Genomic DNA, 19,446 nt, shown 5'->3' on the forward strand with positions numbered 1-19,446 from the left:
TCTGCGTTTATCGAAATTCTGCGGTGTTTACGTGCCAAAACCACGATGTGATTATGGTATCATGCGTAAGTGAGGGACTCGGTATTAATTTTGACAACGTGGGGTCCTTGACCCTGTACACAGTGGACGGGCGTTTTTTCAATACGCTTCCGTCGAGTTGTGGCACCCACGCCCGTATTTGATCGCGCGTCGTCGGGCTTAGCGGCGCAAAGACAAAGCCAAGAGTAGGAGACACCTGGGTTTCCAGTATTTTCACGCACCAGCACATACACGAGGTTCAAGAAAAAAGTCGTTTTGAAGCAAAGCGTCGAGAACACCATCGCAATACACGTCTCTACGTTTAACGAGCTACTCACAAGATCTTTCCGACTACTAATTTTCTCGCTTTTGAAGTCCTAGAGCTTTAAACCTTACAAGACGGTCATGTCAAAACGTGCTAAAGAAGGCTTGTCATCATTTTTATCAGGATTTCAAGGTCTAGCATTTTGATTTACCGCACGAAATTAACACTCAAAAATATCATGTCAGTACCCCTTTAAAGCAAATATCGTCGATGGCCATCATACTTTGGTCATCAAATCATGCATATAGCCTTTGTTTCTGTCATGAATGTAGCTAGTTAAACCATAAACGTCACATGGGGTTGCTGATGTGTGGGTGCCGCCTTTTTTAAAGCATACTCAAGCAATTGAACAATCCACAGCGTATGTGTATACGTTGCAATTCACTGCTCAATAAAACTACGCAGAAAATAAACTTGCAAATCCTATCAAGATAAAATTGCTTTCTATTAATATACAGGCGGAAATCATACGCCCGCTGCGTAGTCTTAGACAGACCAAGCTATGCAATACATTATCGAGAACACTTTTGCCGCACGCCCAGAGGAAGACCGGTAAAAAGTGCAACGATCACTAACTGCTGTTTTTTTTTTTGAAGATTTCTAGGCCATAATCCTAGAATATGAAGAAAATCAGCTATAGCAGAAAGCACAGCTTTATTTATTGAGCTACGTTACCCGAGAGGCGAAAGTAACTTGCACGAGAAATGAAAAGGTGTACACTTGTTAGCAAAATGTTCTAAATGAGATTTTAATAATTACTTGACCGCACATATTGCAACGCACGAATTCCACCCGCTAAGTTCTCAAGGCGCGTCCACTTCAAGCAAAATTTCAGGATGTCTCCAGACCAGAGATACTGATTCGCGAAAATGGCGATCACGCGCACTTTCGTCCTAGCTGCGCTTGTGTTTCATTGACTAGCGATAATTTCATTTTAAAAATAAACGGAACATCAGTGCGTTCTTGCCACAAGTGTAACAGTGCATACATCGAAGGCAGTGCTATGTGTGATCACAGATTACAAAGGCCATTCTGCTGCTTTATAAGAACAAGTGACCTATAATTGAGAGAATTCTTAAATCCAGAAAAACTTTATCGAACGTCGCACCCAGAAGAGCGTAAGCAAATACTCTTATGATCCTGAACATCTCGTTGAACTACAGGGCCTTTTTCTAATGAACAAAAGAGTGCATAGAGCACCAGCGAGCTTTTCCAAGCCCATATGAAGCTAAGCCTTCATGATGCGGCAATAAAACATCTTTTGCAAAGCTTTTTGCAGCACAACAATTATGCTCCTCCTTGAGAAAATCAGCAGGACATGAACACCCAACCACACGACACGTAGATTACTTTGTAACCGAAATGGGCCACCGTTACAGCACGCCTTTCCCGCGATCAGACAAATGTGATGTCACTCACCGTGGAGGCCTAGTTTATTTGGGGCTGCGTTGCTAAGCCAGAGGTGGCGTGATCAAATACCGGTTGCTGCGGCCGCATTTCGATGGGGGCCTGATTAAAACCCGTGTTCCGTGGGGTACCCGTTCAGAACCCCTTGTGGTCAAAAGTGATCCGTAGTCTCCCACTATGACGTGCCTGATAGTTAGATCGTGCTTTTGGCACGTAAATGGGCAGAAATTAACTTACGTTAAGGTTTACTATTGCTGCAGGTCTGGCCCACCATACTTGTCAATAAATTGACACATGAAATCATAACACGTAGAAAGCTTCGTTTCATTAAAAGAATAATACACTCTAGCGCCTGCGCTTCATCCGTATGGGATATTAGGTAGGGCGTGTTCGTTGACTGAGTAATTTCGTAGGCGCTAGAGCCGGTATAACGGCCGATGTGCTGGGGCTACGTGCAACCCAATTCCACATTGCAAGCGTCTCTTGTGTGAGCCGTATTCACCAATACAGCAGCAGCAGCAGCAGCAGCAGCCGCTGCCACCATGGCGAAAGCACATAAGACCTCGCCTAGAATGGTTTACCGAAAAAGAACCTAAATGTTTGGCAATCCATACGTAACAGCTTGTCTAGGTTTTGACATAATTCCAAGGACGTGTTCAATGAAAGCTCACCCGCTATTATCCAGATCACAGGTTGCACTGCTTACACCCTGGTCCACGTTCCAACTGCCACTCGACATCGTAAAGTGGGGTCCAGCTATTTCTTTCCCGCCCATGGTCGCCTGTCGCGTACGGTAAGTGCAACTGGTTGCCTCCCAGGGAACGCTAGTGCAGGCACCGTCAAATTTCACGCAGTCGAGGAGGGCACGCCCATGCGCATTCCTACACCCTCTGCCCAAACTAGCACCTGGTGTCGAGACACAGCACGGCGCATGCGCGTCCTTTAGAGCTTGCGCGCATAACAATACAAGTCTCTTGCTTTATCGGAAAGTGATAGAACGCAGTTTTACACGAGTCCGCAGGTCCTGTCATATTTTTACCACGACCTGTATACCCACATTTCACAGCGCTGGAACGTAGCATGCAGTGGAGTCTTGTCACCATTGCCAAAACCAAACGAAACTGATGAAAGGATGAGAGTCCTCCTGCGCCAGCTATACCTTTTGGAACACAATAAATATACAAATCTAACGCAATTGTGCGAACTAAAGTTCAACGAAGCATTATGAAAGCGGTTAATACTCAATAACTAACCGCGAACCGGTACACTTTTCTTTCGTCCTCTGCAGCGTCTTATTTGTGCAATATTTGTGCTTGTCCGCCGCAAAGGTTAACGCATTATTCTCTAGCAATTTCTTCGTTTATGCACCACACCACTCACCCAACTATGCCGAAGTACAAACTCCGAAGCATACCGAGTCCGAGTGCGAGACGTCTCCGCAGTGATGTCACGATGACAAAGGTGATGTAAAACACTTGTCGAGAGGCGGACAATGGTTATGGCACGTGTGTGCACAGAAGAGTACGACGCGTATCATTCAACGTTTACCTAATCTGCACCTCTTGTGTCCCGATCGCCGATGGCCATTCTGGAAGATTAGCGATAAACTGACACGCAGCCAGTAGCTAAACCTACGAAAATAATGTATATCATAGCATCTGTTTACTCTAATCCAATTCTATATTAAAGGGACACTAAAGGTTCACATTACGTCAACGTGGACTGTTGAAATACCATCCCAGAAACCTCGAAACGCTTGTTTACTGCGAAGAAGAGACTTAATTTAAGAGAAAATTCATCCTGAAGCGTCCGCGCACCTCAGGCGCAGTTCAACCCGATCGCCCTCCGATTGAGGAGTGGTGACGTCACGGTCTCATAGTGACGTTGCGCCGTCGGTGAGTAAAACGGCGCCCGCAGACGGCGCTATGGCTTTTCTGCAAAAAATGCAAACGTGCGGCCAGAAATAGAGCCAAGACAGAGCCGACAGCAGCCCAAAAGCGCAACTATGGTGGCTAGCGGAAGAGAATGCACCGCGACGATAAGCTGGTTCTTTATATTATGACGCCAATTTTGACGCTGGTTACAATGGACGACAACGCCACATTGGCATGCAATTCTGGGCTCGACTTCAGCAATTTGAGCACTGATGAACGTGATTCGCTGCTGAGGGCTCGCGCTGCCGGCGTCGTTGCGTATTACTATACAACGGCCATTGTATGTCATGGCTGTACATATTAGCACACTTGTAGCTTTTCCTTCGTGAAAACCAAATGCCGCACTCACCACCCAGTCACCGACCTGCAGTTGTTCTTGCGCTTCAGAGAATGCAGGCAAGACCGAAGTAACCGCGCTACGGGAAAGCATTGCTTTGAAAGGCTCTCCACACGAGTTCAGTAAGTCGGCGTTTAATTCGTAATCCTCTGGACGAAAAGGCAGTGAGCACAGTGTGCAATTTTTTGGCTCTTTGCCAACGCGATGTGGCAGAGGTACGGCACTTGACCACTTCGAACGGACAGGCTCACTCGTTGGCACACAGTGATAAGTAACGTTGGATTCGCTGCTGCATCTGCCCTTGGCCAAGTTCCGCGGTCCGTTCGCGCATCCCACGACATCACATGGACGTGGCATTCTCGCTGCTTGTTCCAAATGCAAGTTTCGCAAGCCAGCAGAACCAGCGCAGAACGACGAGATAACGAAACAACTGAAACTCCAAAGTGCCCGGGGCGCATAGTCGAGCGCGCAGAGTCGAGCGAAAACGAAACCTTTCGACCACCCATACTACTGAAGGGTAACGTCAAAATGTTATTTTTTTCTTAGAATCGAACAGAAGTAGACGAGTAGCATTTTCTTCCGTCTTATAACCTAATGAAGTGATCTTTTTAATACGAGTAGTTGAGTACTAGTGACATAAATTAGGATGAGGAGAGCCTTCGTCATCAGTCTAGTCCCGGAATGTCGCTGGGGGGTCTGAAATCGTGTCATGCAATTACCTCAATTTCTCGGTTACTAAAGCTCTGTTCGCGATTATATTGACGCCTTAGACGTTCTAGTGCATTGTCTTATCACTTTAACTTGACTTCATAGTAACCTTTAGTGTCTCTTTAATATATCGGCGCCGTATATAGATGTTTGTGAGCCTAAATATATACTAATTTGATTTGATATAAAGAAGGAGGCGGTTTAAGTCGCACCCCGTCTGCTACTTACATATGCACTGTTCAGTTGTACAACACGCAAGCTTGGAAAACAATGGCTAACGGTCAAAGATACGCTCGCGAAGGTGAAGTTCCTGGTGGTGTTGTACAGCATTCCTTGCGCTGGTTGTGAACGTGTGTACATAGGTGAAACAGGCAAATGCGACATAGATTAAAACAGCACAACTATGTTGTCAACATCACGTATATGGAAACAGACGCGTTAGTTGAACACGCCATGTCTACGCGCACTTTCATTGACTGGAATAGCGCGAAAATAATTTGAAAAGGAAAGAAAAAGACGGCAAGGCTTTACCTGGGCCGGTATTTTGTAGCGATGCCTTTTCCGATTCTATGCTTTTTCAGCCTTTTCGCGCATGGCCACTGGTCAGAGCGACGGTCTGCCCACATTATGAACGCGATCAGGTGGCCGTGTGTGGTGGATGATAAGAATAGCATGGAATAAGGCATATGGCATCGCTACAAAATAGCAGCCCTGGAATCGCTTCATGTCCAAGTGACGGCGCAGACGCTCAATCGCAACTCAGGCAATCTGCCCCCGATATAGAACCGATGCTCACGTCACATTATGAGGCGTATATGACCAACATTGTCTTCGTTTCCTTCAGTGTGAAAGGGGCTCCCAAAGAGGGGCTGAAACGTCTTTTATTGCGATGGCAATTAAATGGACACTAGAAGCGCCTTTCTTCCGTCGGTGTCGCGGTCGCCGTGAGGTCCCGCATAAAGCACAAGAGAGATAACACCGTCGCCACGCAGCCTAAGCTGTATTTGCAAGATAACGCGTGCGTGGGGAGCCCACGATCCCGGCTTAACCTGACCCGCGCGCTATACACGAAAGTGGGCAAAAAGCATACCGTCTCCCGCCGTGCGAAAGGCACCGGCGACATTATGATTCCTAGTAAGTACAGTGAGGCGTGGCACAAGCGGAGGCGCCCGACGTTTGCGCGCATGCGCGAGAAAGACCGGTTGCGATAGAGGAAATGTGGAGCCTAGGCCCTACGGAGGAGATTCTTAGCGCGTCTTCTAGGCGTTTGTCTTTCGGCGTGCCGGCATTGCGGAATAGCTTGTTTAAGTTCTCACGCTGGCTGCCGGCCCGGTGAAACAGGTGGTTACATCGCAGGATGTTTCCGTGGGAACTCAAGCGACATATGCAGTCACCAGCGGTGCTTGCGCACTTCGACGAGTACAACGTTACAGAAATCCACACTGACGCCAGTAGCCTATAGGCCTCGGTGCCGTTCTAGTCCAGAGGAAGCAAGGACTTGAACAGGTGATAGCTTACGCTAGCCGATCACTGTCAAAAGCGGAAGGCAATTATTGTACGACCGAAAAGGAATGCCTCAACACGGTTTGGGCTACAGAGAATTACACCCTTACCTATATGGCAGGCCATTGAAATTCGACAGCGACCATCACACGTTTTGTTGGCTAGCGAAATTAAAGGATCCTTCAGGACGGCTGGCTCTGTGGAGCTTCAGACTTCAAGAATATGACATCACTGTAACCTACAAGTCCGGAAAAAATCACTCTGACGCCGATTGCCTATCACGCGCCCCCATTGACTCACCGTCGCAAGATGACGAGGATGGCGTAATCTTTCTTGAAATAATAAGCGCGGAAGAATTCGCTGAACAGCAACGAGCAGATCCGGAGCTAAAAATCCTCGTCGAGTATATGGAAGAGAACACCGACGTTGTCCCTAGGGCATTTAGGCGAGGATTGTCTTCGTTCTCGCTTCAAAACAGCCTACTCGTAACGAACTTCTCACCAGTCCGCGCCAACTACCTTCATGTTGTTCCCTCAGCGCTGCGTCCAGAAGTACTCCACGCCCTGCATGACGATCCGACCACTGGTCACTACGGATTCTCCCGGAAGCTATCGAGGGTACAGGAAAGGTACTACTTGCCGCGCCTGACCGCGGACGTCACCTGCTACGTCAAGACATGCCGCGACTGTCAGCGACGCAAGACACCACCGACAAGGCTAGCGGGATAACTACAGCCGATCGCGCCTCATCGCCGGCCATTTCAGCAGATCCCGATGGATATGTTGGGACCCTTTCGGACGTCAACACCCGCAAATAAATGGATCGTCGTGGCGACGGACTAGAGAGTTTTAGCCCAGCGGGTTTACGGCCAGCGGAGCGGAGCGGGCGAGCGGAGACGCGACTGCGCATGCGCACCACGCTGAGGCGGCCAGCGGTTTTACGGAGTAGCGGTTACGCCCGCTGGAAAGCACTCCCCAGTGGAGGGTATACGCAGCGCGCGAGCGTGCGTAAGGGCGCGCGGGCGTGTATGGGAAATGCAAGACGGCAGCCGCGAACATGAACGCCGGCAGCTCTGCATCGAAGACGGCGACTGCCGCGCTTACCCGTACATTAGTACTCAGTACATTATTAACAAATAATGCACTGAGAACATGTAATATATCTTTATTCAACATTTCTTGCATAATAAAAGCCAGCGTAATTCAATTTCATTTCTCAGTAACTCCTATTCGGACCACTAGGTGGGGCAGCAGAGCGCCCCGCTCTTTACCCCGCTCGAGCGGGTGATCCGCTTGGCTAAAATTCTTTTTTCGCGAGCCGCTCCGCTGGCGCAACGGTGGAAACCGCTCCGCTCCGCTGGCCGTAAACCCGCTGTGCTAAAACTCTCTACTATTTCACCCGCTTCGCTGAAACGAAAGCTCTGCCGAAAGCTAGCGCAGCCAAAGCGGCGAAATTCTTCGTCGAGAACATCCTGCTGCGGCATGGTGCCACAGAAGTCCTTATCACCGACAAAAGAACGACCTTTAGAGGGGAGCTCACCCAAGCCATTCTGCAGTGCAGTCATACAATCCACTGAAAGACAACTGCCTACATCCCACAAACGAATGGTCTTACGGAGCGCCTGAATAAGACCCTCGCCGACATGCTACCAGTGTACGTCGATGTCGATCACGAGACTTGGGATGGCGTCCTGCCGTACGTAACCTTCGCTTACAACACGGTGCTACACGAAGCAACACAGATCGCGCCATTCAAGCTGGCTTACGGCAGGAACCCGACGACGATTCTCGACGCCATGCTGCCGCACGTCACCAACGAAGAGAAACTTGACATCGCCATCTATCTCCAGCGCGCCGAAGAAGCCAGGCAGCTCGCACGCTAGGGACCAAGAACCAGTAGCGTACCGATAGCCGAGACTACAACCAACGACGCTACTTCGAGTACCAGCCCGGAGGTCATGTTCGTGCCTATACCCCGATACGCAGAGGAGGACTCAGTGAGAAACTATTGCGACGCTATTTGGGATCCTGTAAGATCATCTAGCGTATTGGTGAACTTGACCACGAGGTCATTCCAGACGTCATTGCGCATTCACAGCGGCGCCGCGCACGATCTTAAGTGGTCCACGTGGTCCGTGTTAAGCCGTTTACGCACGCTGCCGAATCCCCATTTCGCCGCTAACAAATGTTATGGCACAGCGCAGGACCCGCCTGCATGTATGGGAAGTTTCTGGAATGATATCGATGGTTCCATCAACTGTCTGTCACCGAACCTTGTGTAATCTGATCGCATGCATGCGTGGCGTGAATGGCGTAGAACTTTGTGGAAGACACGCGGGTCCCAGTGATTACGCTGCAACATTCGACAACTGATGGATAAAAGCCGACGCGCCTGACCCGCTGATCAGGGGTGCGATCTTGTACGCGTTCCAATATAGAACGGAGGCGGTCCGTTCCACCGAGCCGCACACGGTTGGTCAGTTTGAACGGTGAAGAACACCATGACGTCAATTGTGAAGTGATATCTGCTGTCAATCATTCCGTGTTGTCCGCTATCGGACGAACGCAACGGAACGGACCGCCAATTTCGCGACGGAAAGAACGGACCGCCTCCGTTCGAGTTTGGAACGCGTACAAGATCGCACCCCAGATTTCCGACAACCACTGACTCTGTTCGCCGCTATCGTTGGACTTTCAGTGTAACTTGCTTTTGTGGGCACAAGTTCACCCATTAAAACGCTTGTTTCGCCATTCACCGTTTTGCTTTCTTCAGCATCACTGCCATTGTTTAGGCGAAGCAAATTTATAATTCATTATTAAAATGTCACTCGCAGCATCTTGAGCTCAGTCCATACACAAGTATTTACCAATTCTAGCAGTTTTGTTCGTACATGGAAGGGTACTAAAACCATTGATATCGTTACCAGCATGGCTCTGGAATATTAGTGTGCCACTTAACTCAAGTGCAATATTAGGAACTGTGCTATAAATAATTTAACATCTTTACTATAATAATATCTTTTATAATAATATCTTTACTAGTATTTTTGAAGGTATCTCGATATTTTTTCTTTATTAAGGAGGCACATATAGTTCGTTTTTATCATGGCTACATGAAAAATAAATTATGGGGCATTGCGTGCCAAAGCCACTTCCTGATTATTAGGCACGCTGTAGTGGAAGACTGCGGAAATTTCGATCACCTGGGGTTATTTAACGTGCACCTAAATATAAGCACACGTGTGTTTTCACACTTGGCCCCCATCGATATGCAGCTGCCCTTTGGCTAGATGATTGCGAAGAATGGGCGCGTGCTTCAAAGAAACCAACCACAACGCTGGTGCACAGTTTTCCTCGAGAAAACCACTAAGAACTTTATTCGCGGGCATTCTTCAGCTGTAGTCAGTAAGAATGAGATTAGCCCTGCTTCTTTTGTCAAGAAGTTAGTGCATAGCTGGCAAAGCTGGGGCCGAGACCGCAAGTTCTGCGAAGGCACACGACACGGCTTGGGGCCACGGTGACATCCAGAGAAGTCAGTCCTCGCCTTGTGAACATCCGGCTGCACCGATGTCGATGCCATGGTCACGTGCGACGGTTCTTCACGACATGCTCGTCCAGTTTTGTCGCGCGTGCTGCCATGCTAAGGATACCCTTCGACGGCTTCGCGATCTTGTGTGCCTACGTCGCATGGAAGCGTATGCTTCGTGAGGATTCCTTTGTCGTAAATTTTTTTGCCGCACATGCTACACGCCAAGGACTCTAGGCCATGCGTAGGTATGTGGCGCTTGAGGAGGTACTCAAGCATAAACAGTTTACTACAGACGGGGCAGATCTGTTTTTTTCCAAGCAAGTGGTCGGCGGTGTGCTCTTGGAAGGCCCCCATGTGGGCGAAAAGGAACCGGCACAAACTGCACACTTGCTTTCTGTTGGCAGCCTGGTTCTCTCGTTGGTTCCACGCCGCTTCTCCGGTTTCTTCGGGAACTCTGCGAGTGGACAGATCGGGACGGAACTTCATTAGTTGAACTTTGCCGTAGAGAGCCCCGATTTGAGATCGTGGAGCTGGTCGCAGAAAAACCTAATCCTCTCGAGTGCGACCGCCTTTGCAACGCACACTTTTATTTGACAGTACCTATGCTTCCCGATTATGTATTTGGCACCAAGGAACAATCCCCTTGTTCGACGAAACTTAAGAATCGAAAAAAGTCCCAAAAGTGCGTTCTCCCTTGGTGGCATCTAGCCGTGTTGCACGATGCTAAAAAGCAACTGGGCGAGAGCAACCAAGTGGTAGGCCTGTAAGCTGTTCGTCCTCTGTGCTGCTCAACAGCAAAAATTACGAAGCCCCGTAATTTACCTTATTTTCATGTTGCCATCACAGTGATTCCTCCACATTGGCGAGTCACAAAACTGACTCTTATTGTGAGCAACGGTTCACCAAGCAAGTTTCGGACGTGCAGATGCATGGATCATGGAAATCTGATGCCATGGTCAAGCGTGTCGGCTGCTTCTAGAGCTACATGACTCTTGGAAATGTCCACCGATATTGTTGGTGGTCGCGTGCCTTCCTGAAAGAGAGATAGAGGATTATAAGGAAGGCAGGGGTGTTAACCAGTCAATAGTGTGGTTGGCTACACTACGCTGAGGGAAGGGAGAAGGGAAAGAGGGAGAAGGCAGAGAGGGTATATAGACGGGTAGTGCCGTCCAGAATGTGCAACACCATTCGCGTCACGCATGCAATCAAATTACACAATGTGTATATACATAGTGACAACATAGACTACACATAGAATCAACGATAACATTATAAAAAGTCGCCATGCATGTAGGCGTGCCTCGCAGTGAGTTATAGCCTTAATTTGTTAGCGGGGCCGAAAGCGTGGGCCGGAAGATGCATAAACTAGCGAGGAAGAGTGTGCGTTTCAATATAGTGCTATCTCATCTTTTTGGACCTGCGACGTGGTAGTATACGTCAAGCCAGTTCTACAACTTCCCTCTGCTTGATGTACCTCAGCCTGGAGCTGTCCTCACATAAGAGTACCCACTAAAGCCAACGCAAAGAAAATGAATAAACGGTGTCTTTTGGAAGGCTGGCGAAAATTTCTGGGATTATAGCGCGCACAAGATCAGTACGATCTTTAAGAAACAGATGTATCGGTAACGGCATTCGTCTGATAACAGATTATGCGTTCCTTTTGTTTCGCTAATTCCTTAAAACTTTAAATAGTCGGTTTAATCAAAGCAATTACGCTGCTACTGGCAGCGGCATCTCTAGTTAGTGGCGGCGTGATCTCTTGTCAGCTTAAAATCCGACGAAAAATTCTTCTAGATCATGCCGCACGATATAGTGCGCCTTTTTTGCTAGGGAACTGAAACTTGGCTCTTGATGAGCAAGAAACTGCGTGCGCAAAAAACGTCAGCTGTTTCTGTCTTCCCGCGTCCGCGTTTATTAAAAGTACGCGGTGTTCACGTGCCAGAACGACGATATGATTATGGGTCACGCCGTAGTAGGGGACGCCAGATTAATTTTGACATCCTGGAGTTTTTGACCCTGTACTCGGTGGATGGTGTCAGGATTGTCAGATTGGAGTCCGGCATGAATTCGAAGGGAGCTGGCCCATGCCGTCGTCCAACTTATTCACGCTGAGGACGTTGATGAAGGGAAGAACTGCTTCTCATCGAGAACGAGGAATATGGGTTTATTTACAGTATTTAAATCAGTCTAACATGACTGCTTGAGAAAGAGTGTCAGTCCAACATGACTGCACGAGAGAAGTGTCTCGAGCATTCGCACCACAGCAGTTTTTAAACACTCGGTCCTCCCGCGATACAAGGTGACGCGAACGTTCGTTTACTCATTGTCCACTGGCCGCCGCCCCGCAGTACAGTTTACGCACACAAAGGCACACACATTCCGATGTCCGCAGCCGACGTCAGAGGGGCGCCGTTCCGGGAAGCTCGGAGCCATTCTGGGTAGCTCGTTGTCTTGCGTCCCGGTCGGTGCGTGGGAAGCAACAAAAAACGGCTTTCCCGCGGCAGCTCGCTCAGGCGTAGCAGATCAACTCCGCGCTGGGGAGCTCGGGCACAATAGTTCGCCCGCCGAACTCGTTCCGTCACAACGGCGTTTAGACTAGAGGATGGCGGTGGTGTCAGCACAAAGCCCGCTTCATCGAACGCATCCTAGCTGAAGCGACAGAGTTTGGGGGATGCGTGTCTTGTTCCCCGGTCCTTACTGGGTGGCGATCTTGCATTACAGCTCGCCATTCTTGACAACGGTCGTTTTTTCTATTACGCCTCCGTCGAACTGTGGCCGCCACGGCCGGTATTAGGCCATCCGTCCTCGAGATTAGCGTCGCGAAGACAAAGCCAACAATAAGAGACATCTGCGTTTCCGGTATATGCACATCTCTGCCCATTACGGCTAAAGAAAAGTTGTTTTGAAATAAAGTGTATAGAACGCAAGCACCGTACACATTTACCTTTACCGAGGTACTGACAAGATTACTGACAATTCATTTTATCGCTTTGAAGGTCCTAGAGCTTGAAACGGTAGAAAACAGTCTTGTCGTAACCCTAAAAAATCCGCTTGTCATCATTTTGATTGGGTTTTGAGGTATAGCATTTCGATTTACCGCAAGAAATAAACACTCAAAAATTTCATGTCAGTAACCCCTTGCAAGCAAATATGTATAGGCATCTTACATTCGGCATCAATTTTTTCGTCATCAAATTCATCATCAAATCAAGCCTTTGTTTTCATGAATGTAGCTAAACCAGAAACGTCACGTGGGGCAGCATATGTGTGGATGCTGCCCTTGTAAGCAGACTGCAGCAATCGAGCAAGCCACAGCTTGTGCATCTGATTCCGGTGCTCGATAAAACTGCTCAGGCATTCTGCTTGCGAGGCTTAAAGACAGAAAATTGTTTTGCATTTATATACAAGCGGAAATCTTTCGCCCGCTGCGTGGCCATAGACAGACCAAGCTGTGCTAGACATTAATGGGAACATTTTTGCCGCACGTTCAGAGCAATACCGGTAAAAAATGGCCAGGCTTAGCTTGGTTAAGCCAAGAATGCGTTGCATTTTGCGCGAGTTGGGGCCCAGCTTTTCCTCCGGCTGTCGTGACGTCACGTCACGTGGTTGCGCTAAAGGTCAATGGTGGCTGCCCGGCCGCGCCCAAGGGCTGAACTGAGTGATTGCAATATGCAACGCATAAAAATAGAAGCAACTTAATAACAAACATAGCAAACTTAAAAGAGAATAGACCCACATATGAGACGCGCAGCAATGAACAATGGCTCATACCCTCAATGGTGGCTGCCCGGCCGCGCCCAAGGGCTGAACTGAGTGATTGCAATATGCAACGCATAAAAGTGCAATGATTCTAAAGATTTGCAAGCCTGCCATGCACTGCGTGCCTTTTATTGCGATAGCAAATACATGGACACTCCAGGCGCACTTCTGCTGTTGGCGTTGTCGTCGCCGTGAGGTTCTGTATGATTGAAAACGTGTGAAGTGGGGCCGACAAACGCGGTTCAATCTCGCGTGCGCCAGCGAGGAACGCGGCCCGGATGCGTGCCCTCTCCCCTGGCGCGTGAGGGAGGGGCGTCAGTCGAGGGAGGAGGGGCGTTCTTATTCGGCGGCTGCTGCGGTGCCGCGATGTCCTCCCTCCTACAGAGTGGAGGCAACCGCGGCGTCTACTACGGCGTTGTACACGCGAGTCCCGGACGCCGTAGTAGACGCCCTTGACGGATGCCGTAAGGACGCGTTGCCCGCGCTCGTGTGTCTTGAAAGCGGTCTGCGACTTGGCTAAAGTGCGCGCCCGTGCGGGCATCATCTTCAAAGCGATCAGCGAAGTTTGCAGAGCGTTCGTTGTGTCGGTAGCATCGTATGGGCTGTGCTCTCTACGTTCCGTTCACGCTGACGCAAGACATGTATGGAAGTCGATTCTCTTGCTGCTGCCGCGATCCCTCCAACCAGAATTTTCGCAGCGAGTTTGCGCGCTCATCGAGTGAGATGTGTGCATGTTTACCGGTGCGCGCGTGACACCGTGCTGGTCCATATAATTGAAACACGTTGACGGGCTAGTTGGTTTGAATCCATGGTACAATGACTAAGCGCTTCTGAACAAGGACGTATAAAAAAGCAGACACGCAAAGACAGCACTGTCTCTGTGTGTCTTTCTAGGTCCTCATTGAGTCACGCCGACATATTCTATCATTGTTAATTTAGTTTTTAAGTTAATCTTTACAAGCGTATGCGGCTGATAAAACTACTATCCTTACTTAGTACAGCTATCTACTAATATGCTATCGCAATCGGTGCTTCGCCTTTCGGGCGGAACGGCGAATTCTTTTTAAATCTCATAATTAAAAAAAGCCCACATGCCGCATAGAATAGCTTTATTCATTGAGCTGGGTTATCCCAGATGGAAACGTCACTTGCACCAGCAATCAAGGCTAGGAATTAACAATGTTGAACTATTAATGTATAGGAATTAACAAATAGTTGAACGTAATCTTTAAATATTACTTCACGGCACACATTCAAGGCATGAATTGTATCCAGTGGGTTTTTAAGGCGTATCGACTTCGGACGAATTTTCAGAACATCACCACATCCGAGATATTGATTTGCGAAACTTGCGATGAAATACATTTTCTTCCCAGTGTCATCTGCGCTTCATCGACTAACAACAATCTTCCTTAGAAACGCAAACAGAACAACGGTGCATTTTTACCGCAAGTTTGACGGCGCATGCCTCGAATACAGTGTTATGTGTGGTGTGTAACCACATTTTATGACGGCCATCTTGCTGCTTCATATACTCAAATATTCTGGAGCTGACAGCCATTTTGCCAATCCAGAAAGTATTTTATTTAACGTCGCACCCAGAAGAGCATAAGCAAGTAGACTCTGATGAAAGCGAACATTTCATCGGCCAGCTTGAGCGGGAACGCGTTTGGTAGCAAATAACTACTGGGACTTTTTCTAACGTAACAAAAATGCACACACCACCAGCGAGCTTTTTCCAGCCCATATGAAGTCAAGATTTTCCGACGCGGCAATAAAACTTCATCTTCTGCAAAGCTTTTCGCAGCATACCATTTGTACACCGGCTTGACAAAATCAGCAAGACAGGGACACGCCAACCACATGACACGTAGGTTACTCTGTGACCGAGATGGCAAACTTTACAGAAAGCCTTTTCCGCTATGAGACGAATTTAATATTGCTCCTCGTGGCGGCCTCGTTAATTCGCTGCTGCGCTCCTAAACCAGAGGCAGCGTCATCAACTCCCGGCTTCTGCGGCCGTATTTCGATGGGGACTTGATAAAACCCGTGATCCCTGGGGCGCACGATAAGAACTCGTGGTGGTCAAAATTGGCCTGGTTGTCCCCCACTACGACCTGCCTGATAATCACATCGGGGTTTTGGCACTGAAACACACAGAATTTCACTAAGTTTACGTTTACTATTTCCCTACTAGCAGGTCTGGCCCACCATACTTTGCAATAAAGCGACCAGGTATGCGGATGAAACACTAAGGTGTAGAAAGCTTCGTTTTAATAAAAGAAAGACAATCTAGAGCTTGCGCTTGATCCGTACAGGGTATTAGGTAGTGCGTGTTCGTTGACTGAGTAATTTCGTCGGCGCTAGAAATGGCACAACGGCCAATGTTTTGGTCTACGTGCAAGCCCACTCCACACTGGAAATGCCTCGTGTGGGAGCCCTATTCACCAAGACAGCAGCAGCCGCCACGGTGAGCAAACCCTACGAGAGTTAGCCTAGACATGTCCATCGTGATATAGCCTAAATATTTGGCAATCAGCATGTGACGGCACGTCTACGTTTGATATTATTCAAAGGAAATGTTCAACGGAAGCTCACCCGCTATTGTCCAGATGAGAGGCTGCACTGCTTGTACCCTGGGCCAAGTTGCAGCTGCCACCCGACATCGTAAAGTAGGATCGAGCTTTTTCTTTCCCGGCCATGGTCTCCTGTCCCGTACAGACCGAGGGGCCGGTTTCTAGGGCAGGATAGTGCAGGCGCGGTTAAATTTCAAGCAATCTTGGAAGGCATGCCAAGGCGAATTCCTGCACTTTCTGCCGAAACTAATAATAATAATAATATATGGGGTTTTACGTGCCAAAACCACTTTCTGATCATGAGGCACGCCGTAGTGGGGGACTCCGGAAATTTTGACCACCTGGGGTTCTTTAACGTGCACCTAAATCTAAGTACACGGGTGTTTTCGCATTTCGCCCCCATCGAAATGCGGCCGCCGTGGCCGGGATTCGATCCCGCGACCTCGTGCTCAGCAGCCTAACACCATAGCCACTGAGCAACCGCGGCGGGTATGCCGAAACTAGCACCTGGTGCCGAGACATGGCACTACGCATGCGCGTCCCTTCTAGCTTGTGCGCCTAACAATACAAGTCTCTTGCTTCATCAGAAGTTGACAAAACGCAGTTTGGCACGTGATTGCAGATCCCGTCATATCTATATCACGACCTGTACATCCAGATATCATAGTGCTCGAGCGTAGCGTGCAGTGGAGGCATGTCACGTTTAGCAAACCACATGCAACTGATGAGAGGATAAGATGCCTCCTTTGCCAGCTGTACCTTTTCTCACATGATAAGTATACAAATTCAGCGCACAGGTTCCTAATAAAGAGAAACGAAGCACTACCAAAGCGTTTATTAGATGTATGTGTGTACGTATGCTTTATTTCCACAAAAACTAAATACAGCCTTGCGGTGGTAAAGTTTGAAAAAAAAATGCTACTCGTGGGAGCTTGACCAGCAACAAATACAGTATAACCAACCGTGATCCGTACATTTGTGCTTTCATTCGTCCTGTGCAGCGTGTTATTCTTGCTTTGTTCGAGCTTGCCCGCCGCAGAGGTTACAGCGTAATTCTCTGGCAATTTCTTTGTTTATGCACCGCACCGCTCACAAGCTATGCCGACATACAAACTCCGAATCAGGCCGAGGCCGAGTGCGAGACGCCTCCGCAGTGACGTCACGATGACAAAGGGGATGTATAATACGTGTCGAGAGAATGGTGACGAAACGTGTACGCACGAATGAGTGCGACGCCTATCATTGAATGTTCAAGTAATCTGCACCTATTGTGTCCCGATCGCAGATAGCCATAATGGAAGATTCGCCATACAGGCACAAACCCAGCCAGTTGCTCAACCTACGAAAATGATGTATATCCTAGCATCTGTTCACTCTGATACGCTTGTATATTTACGGATCGGCGCCCTATATAGATGCCTATGAGCCGACATATATACATATCTGATTTGATATACGGAGGGAAGTGCGTTTACTCGCACTACGTCTGCTACTTACATTTGTACTGTTAAGTTGCACTACACATAAGCTCAGACACGCAATGGTTAACGGTCAAAGACAAGCTCGCGAAACAGAAGTTCCCGGGTGTGTTGCAGAGGGATTCCTTGCGCTGGTTATGAACACGTGTACATAGGTGAAAGGGGAAATTTCGAAAAAGGATATAACAGCCCAACCATGATGCAGGATCAAGCATATGGCAACAAACGTGTTGGTTGAACACTCAGTGTCCACGGGCTGTGGCAATGTACTGGGATAGTGCGGCAATAATTTCAAAAGACAAGAACAAGACGGCAAGGCTTTACCTGAGTCCATTCATATCCGGACTGCGGCACAGACGCTCAGTCGCAACTCCGACAATTTAGCCCCGGTATGCACTGGATGCTCACGTCACATTACGTAGCCTACATAACTAAACTTCGCATGCATCATTCCCTTCATTGTGAACGGGGCTTCCGTAGTGGGGCCGAAACGCCTTTTATTGTGATAGAAGTTGTCTGGACACTCCAAGCGCATTTCCGTCGTCGGTGTCGTCGTCAGCGAGAGGTTCCGCAGAAAGTCCAAGAGAGATAACACCGTCTCCGCGCCTCCTACCCTGTATGTGCGAGTGAAATCGTACGAGAGGAGCAGACGATCACGGGTCAATCTCGCCCGCGAAAGAACAGACGTAAGCGGGCGGCTGCTGTCGTGCGCGAAGCATCCAGTGCTGCGAGGCACTGGAGGAAGGAAAGAATGAGGGAGGGAGCTGGGTGCAACGTGGCCTTCTACTCCGGCTGCAACTGCACATGTGGCGTCTGCACGCGGTCGCAGGCCGTACCTAGAGTGGTATTTCCCCCCTCGGGCGCAGAGTCTAGGTGCGTCAGTTGCTCGTAGCTCTGTGGGTGCTGCGTGTTCTCGGAGCTCATTTTTAGTTGAAGCAATACACAGCACAAATCTCTCTTCATTCATTCAAAATCAAATCAAATCATTTAAAATAGAGAAAATGAAGCGCTTGAAAAGCTTACGGCTGTTTATACACAATGTCTAACAACTTCAGGTGTATATACGAAAGACCTCCAAAAATGCAGATATTATACTAAAGCGGGAGACGTTAAATAATTGAAGCACTATAGGCCCATTAGCTAGCTTTCAGTATTTTATAATATATTCACCAATTTGATTTCTTTTAGAGTTGTGGCAACGCCTCACTTCAATCAACCAAGAGAACAGGCTTGCTTCAGGAAGGGACATTCCGCAGTGGGTCACGTCTTTGTCAATAATCAGGTCAGTGAGAAATCTGCGCAGTAGAATTAGTTTCTCTATATGGATGTCATAGATTAAGAAAATGCATTTGATATGGTAGAGATACCAGCAGTCATGATGCTACTGCGCTTTGTTTAGCATATTAGGCAGTTTTAGTTACACGTACGTAGAAGCTTTGCGTACGTAGAGCTTCTACGTGTCAGCAGTGCGCATGCGTAGAACGTAGCGGGCGCGCGCGCGCGCGTCTCACCGACGTACGTGAGATTCAATTCCTTGCGTGCGTTTCTTGCCCACGTAGACAGCTTCGCGCGGGAGTTCCGCGAGATCACAAACAAGCGATAGCGGGCCTCGCGCGCGCAGATTCCTTGCATCGAAACAAGGCGACAGGATTGAATTGGCTACCGCCGTTTTCACATTTCCTGATAGATGTAGCTACGGGGTCCCTCTTGGCGTGCATCGCGTACGTGTAGCTAAAAGAGTTTCAGATGGCGTGCACGTAAGGTACATACGTAGGCTTTTCACGTTTGCGTACGTGAAGCCTCTACGTACGTGTAACTAAAACTGTCTGATAACGCCTCTTCACAGCATAATGGTGAGTTTCTACGGCTTTCT

The 19,446-nt window shown here is 48.5% G+C and overlaps 1 protein-coding gene across 5 annotated transcripts in view; it reads right to left on the reverse strand.

Moving 5' to 3' along the window:
• The window catches only part of LOC135921853 (oocyte zinc finger protein XlCOF6.1-like), a 75,170-nt gene that overhangs the window by 37,775 nt on the left and 17,949 nt on the right, over positions 1-19,446 (reverse strand). The window contains exon 1 of one of the 5 annotated variants that reach the window (XM_065456239.1): positions 16,118-16,303. The exons of 2 other annotated variants lie outside the window; for them this stretch is intronic. In XM_065456239.1, coding sequence (XP_065312311.1) covers positions 16,118-16,221 — 104 coding nt within the window. In that variant the 5' untranslated portion in view covers positions 16,222-16,303. Of the gene's footprint in view, positions 1-2,421; positions 2,612-16,117; positions 16,304-19,446 lie in introns of those variants that run through there. 2 more of the 5 variants (XM_065456238.1, XM_065456240.2) reach the window with 2 other exon arrangements.

This window comes from Dermacentor albipictus, chromosome 9, assembly GCF_038994185.2.
Source record: "Dermacentor albipictus isolate Rhodes 1998 colony chromosome 9, USDA_Dalb.pri_finalv2, whole genome shotgun sequence".
Lineage (NCBI taxonomy): Eukaryota > Metazoa > Arthropoda > Arachnida > Ixodida > Ixodidae > Dermacentor > Dermacentor albipictus.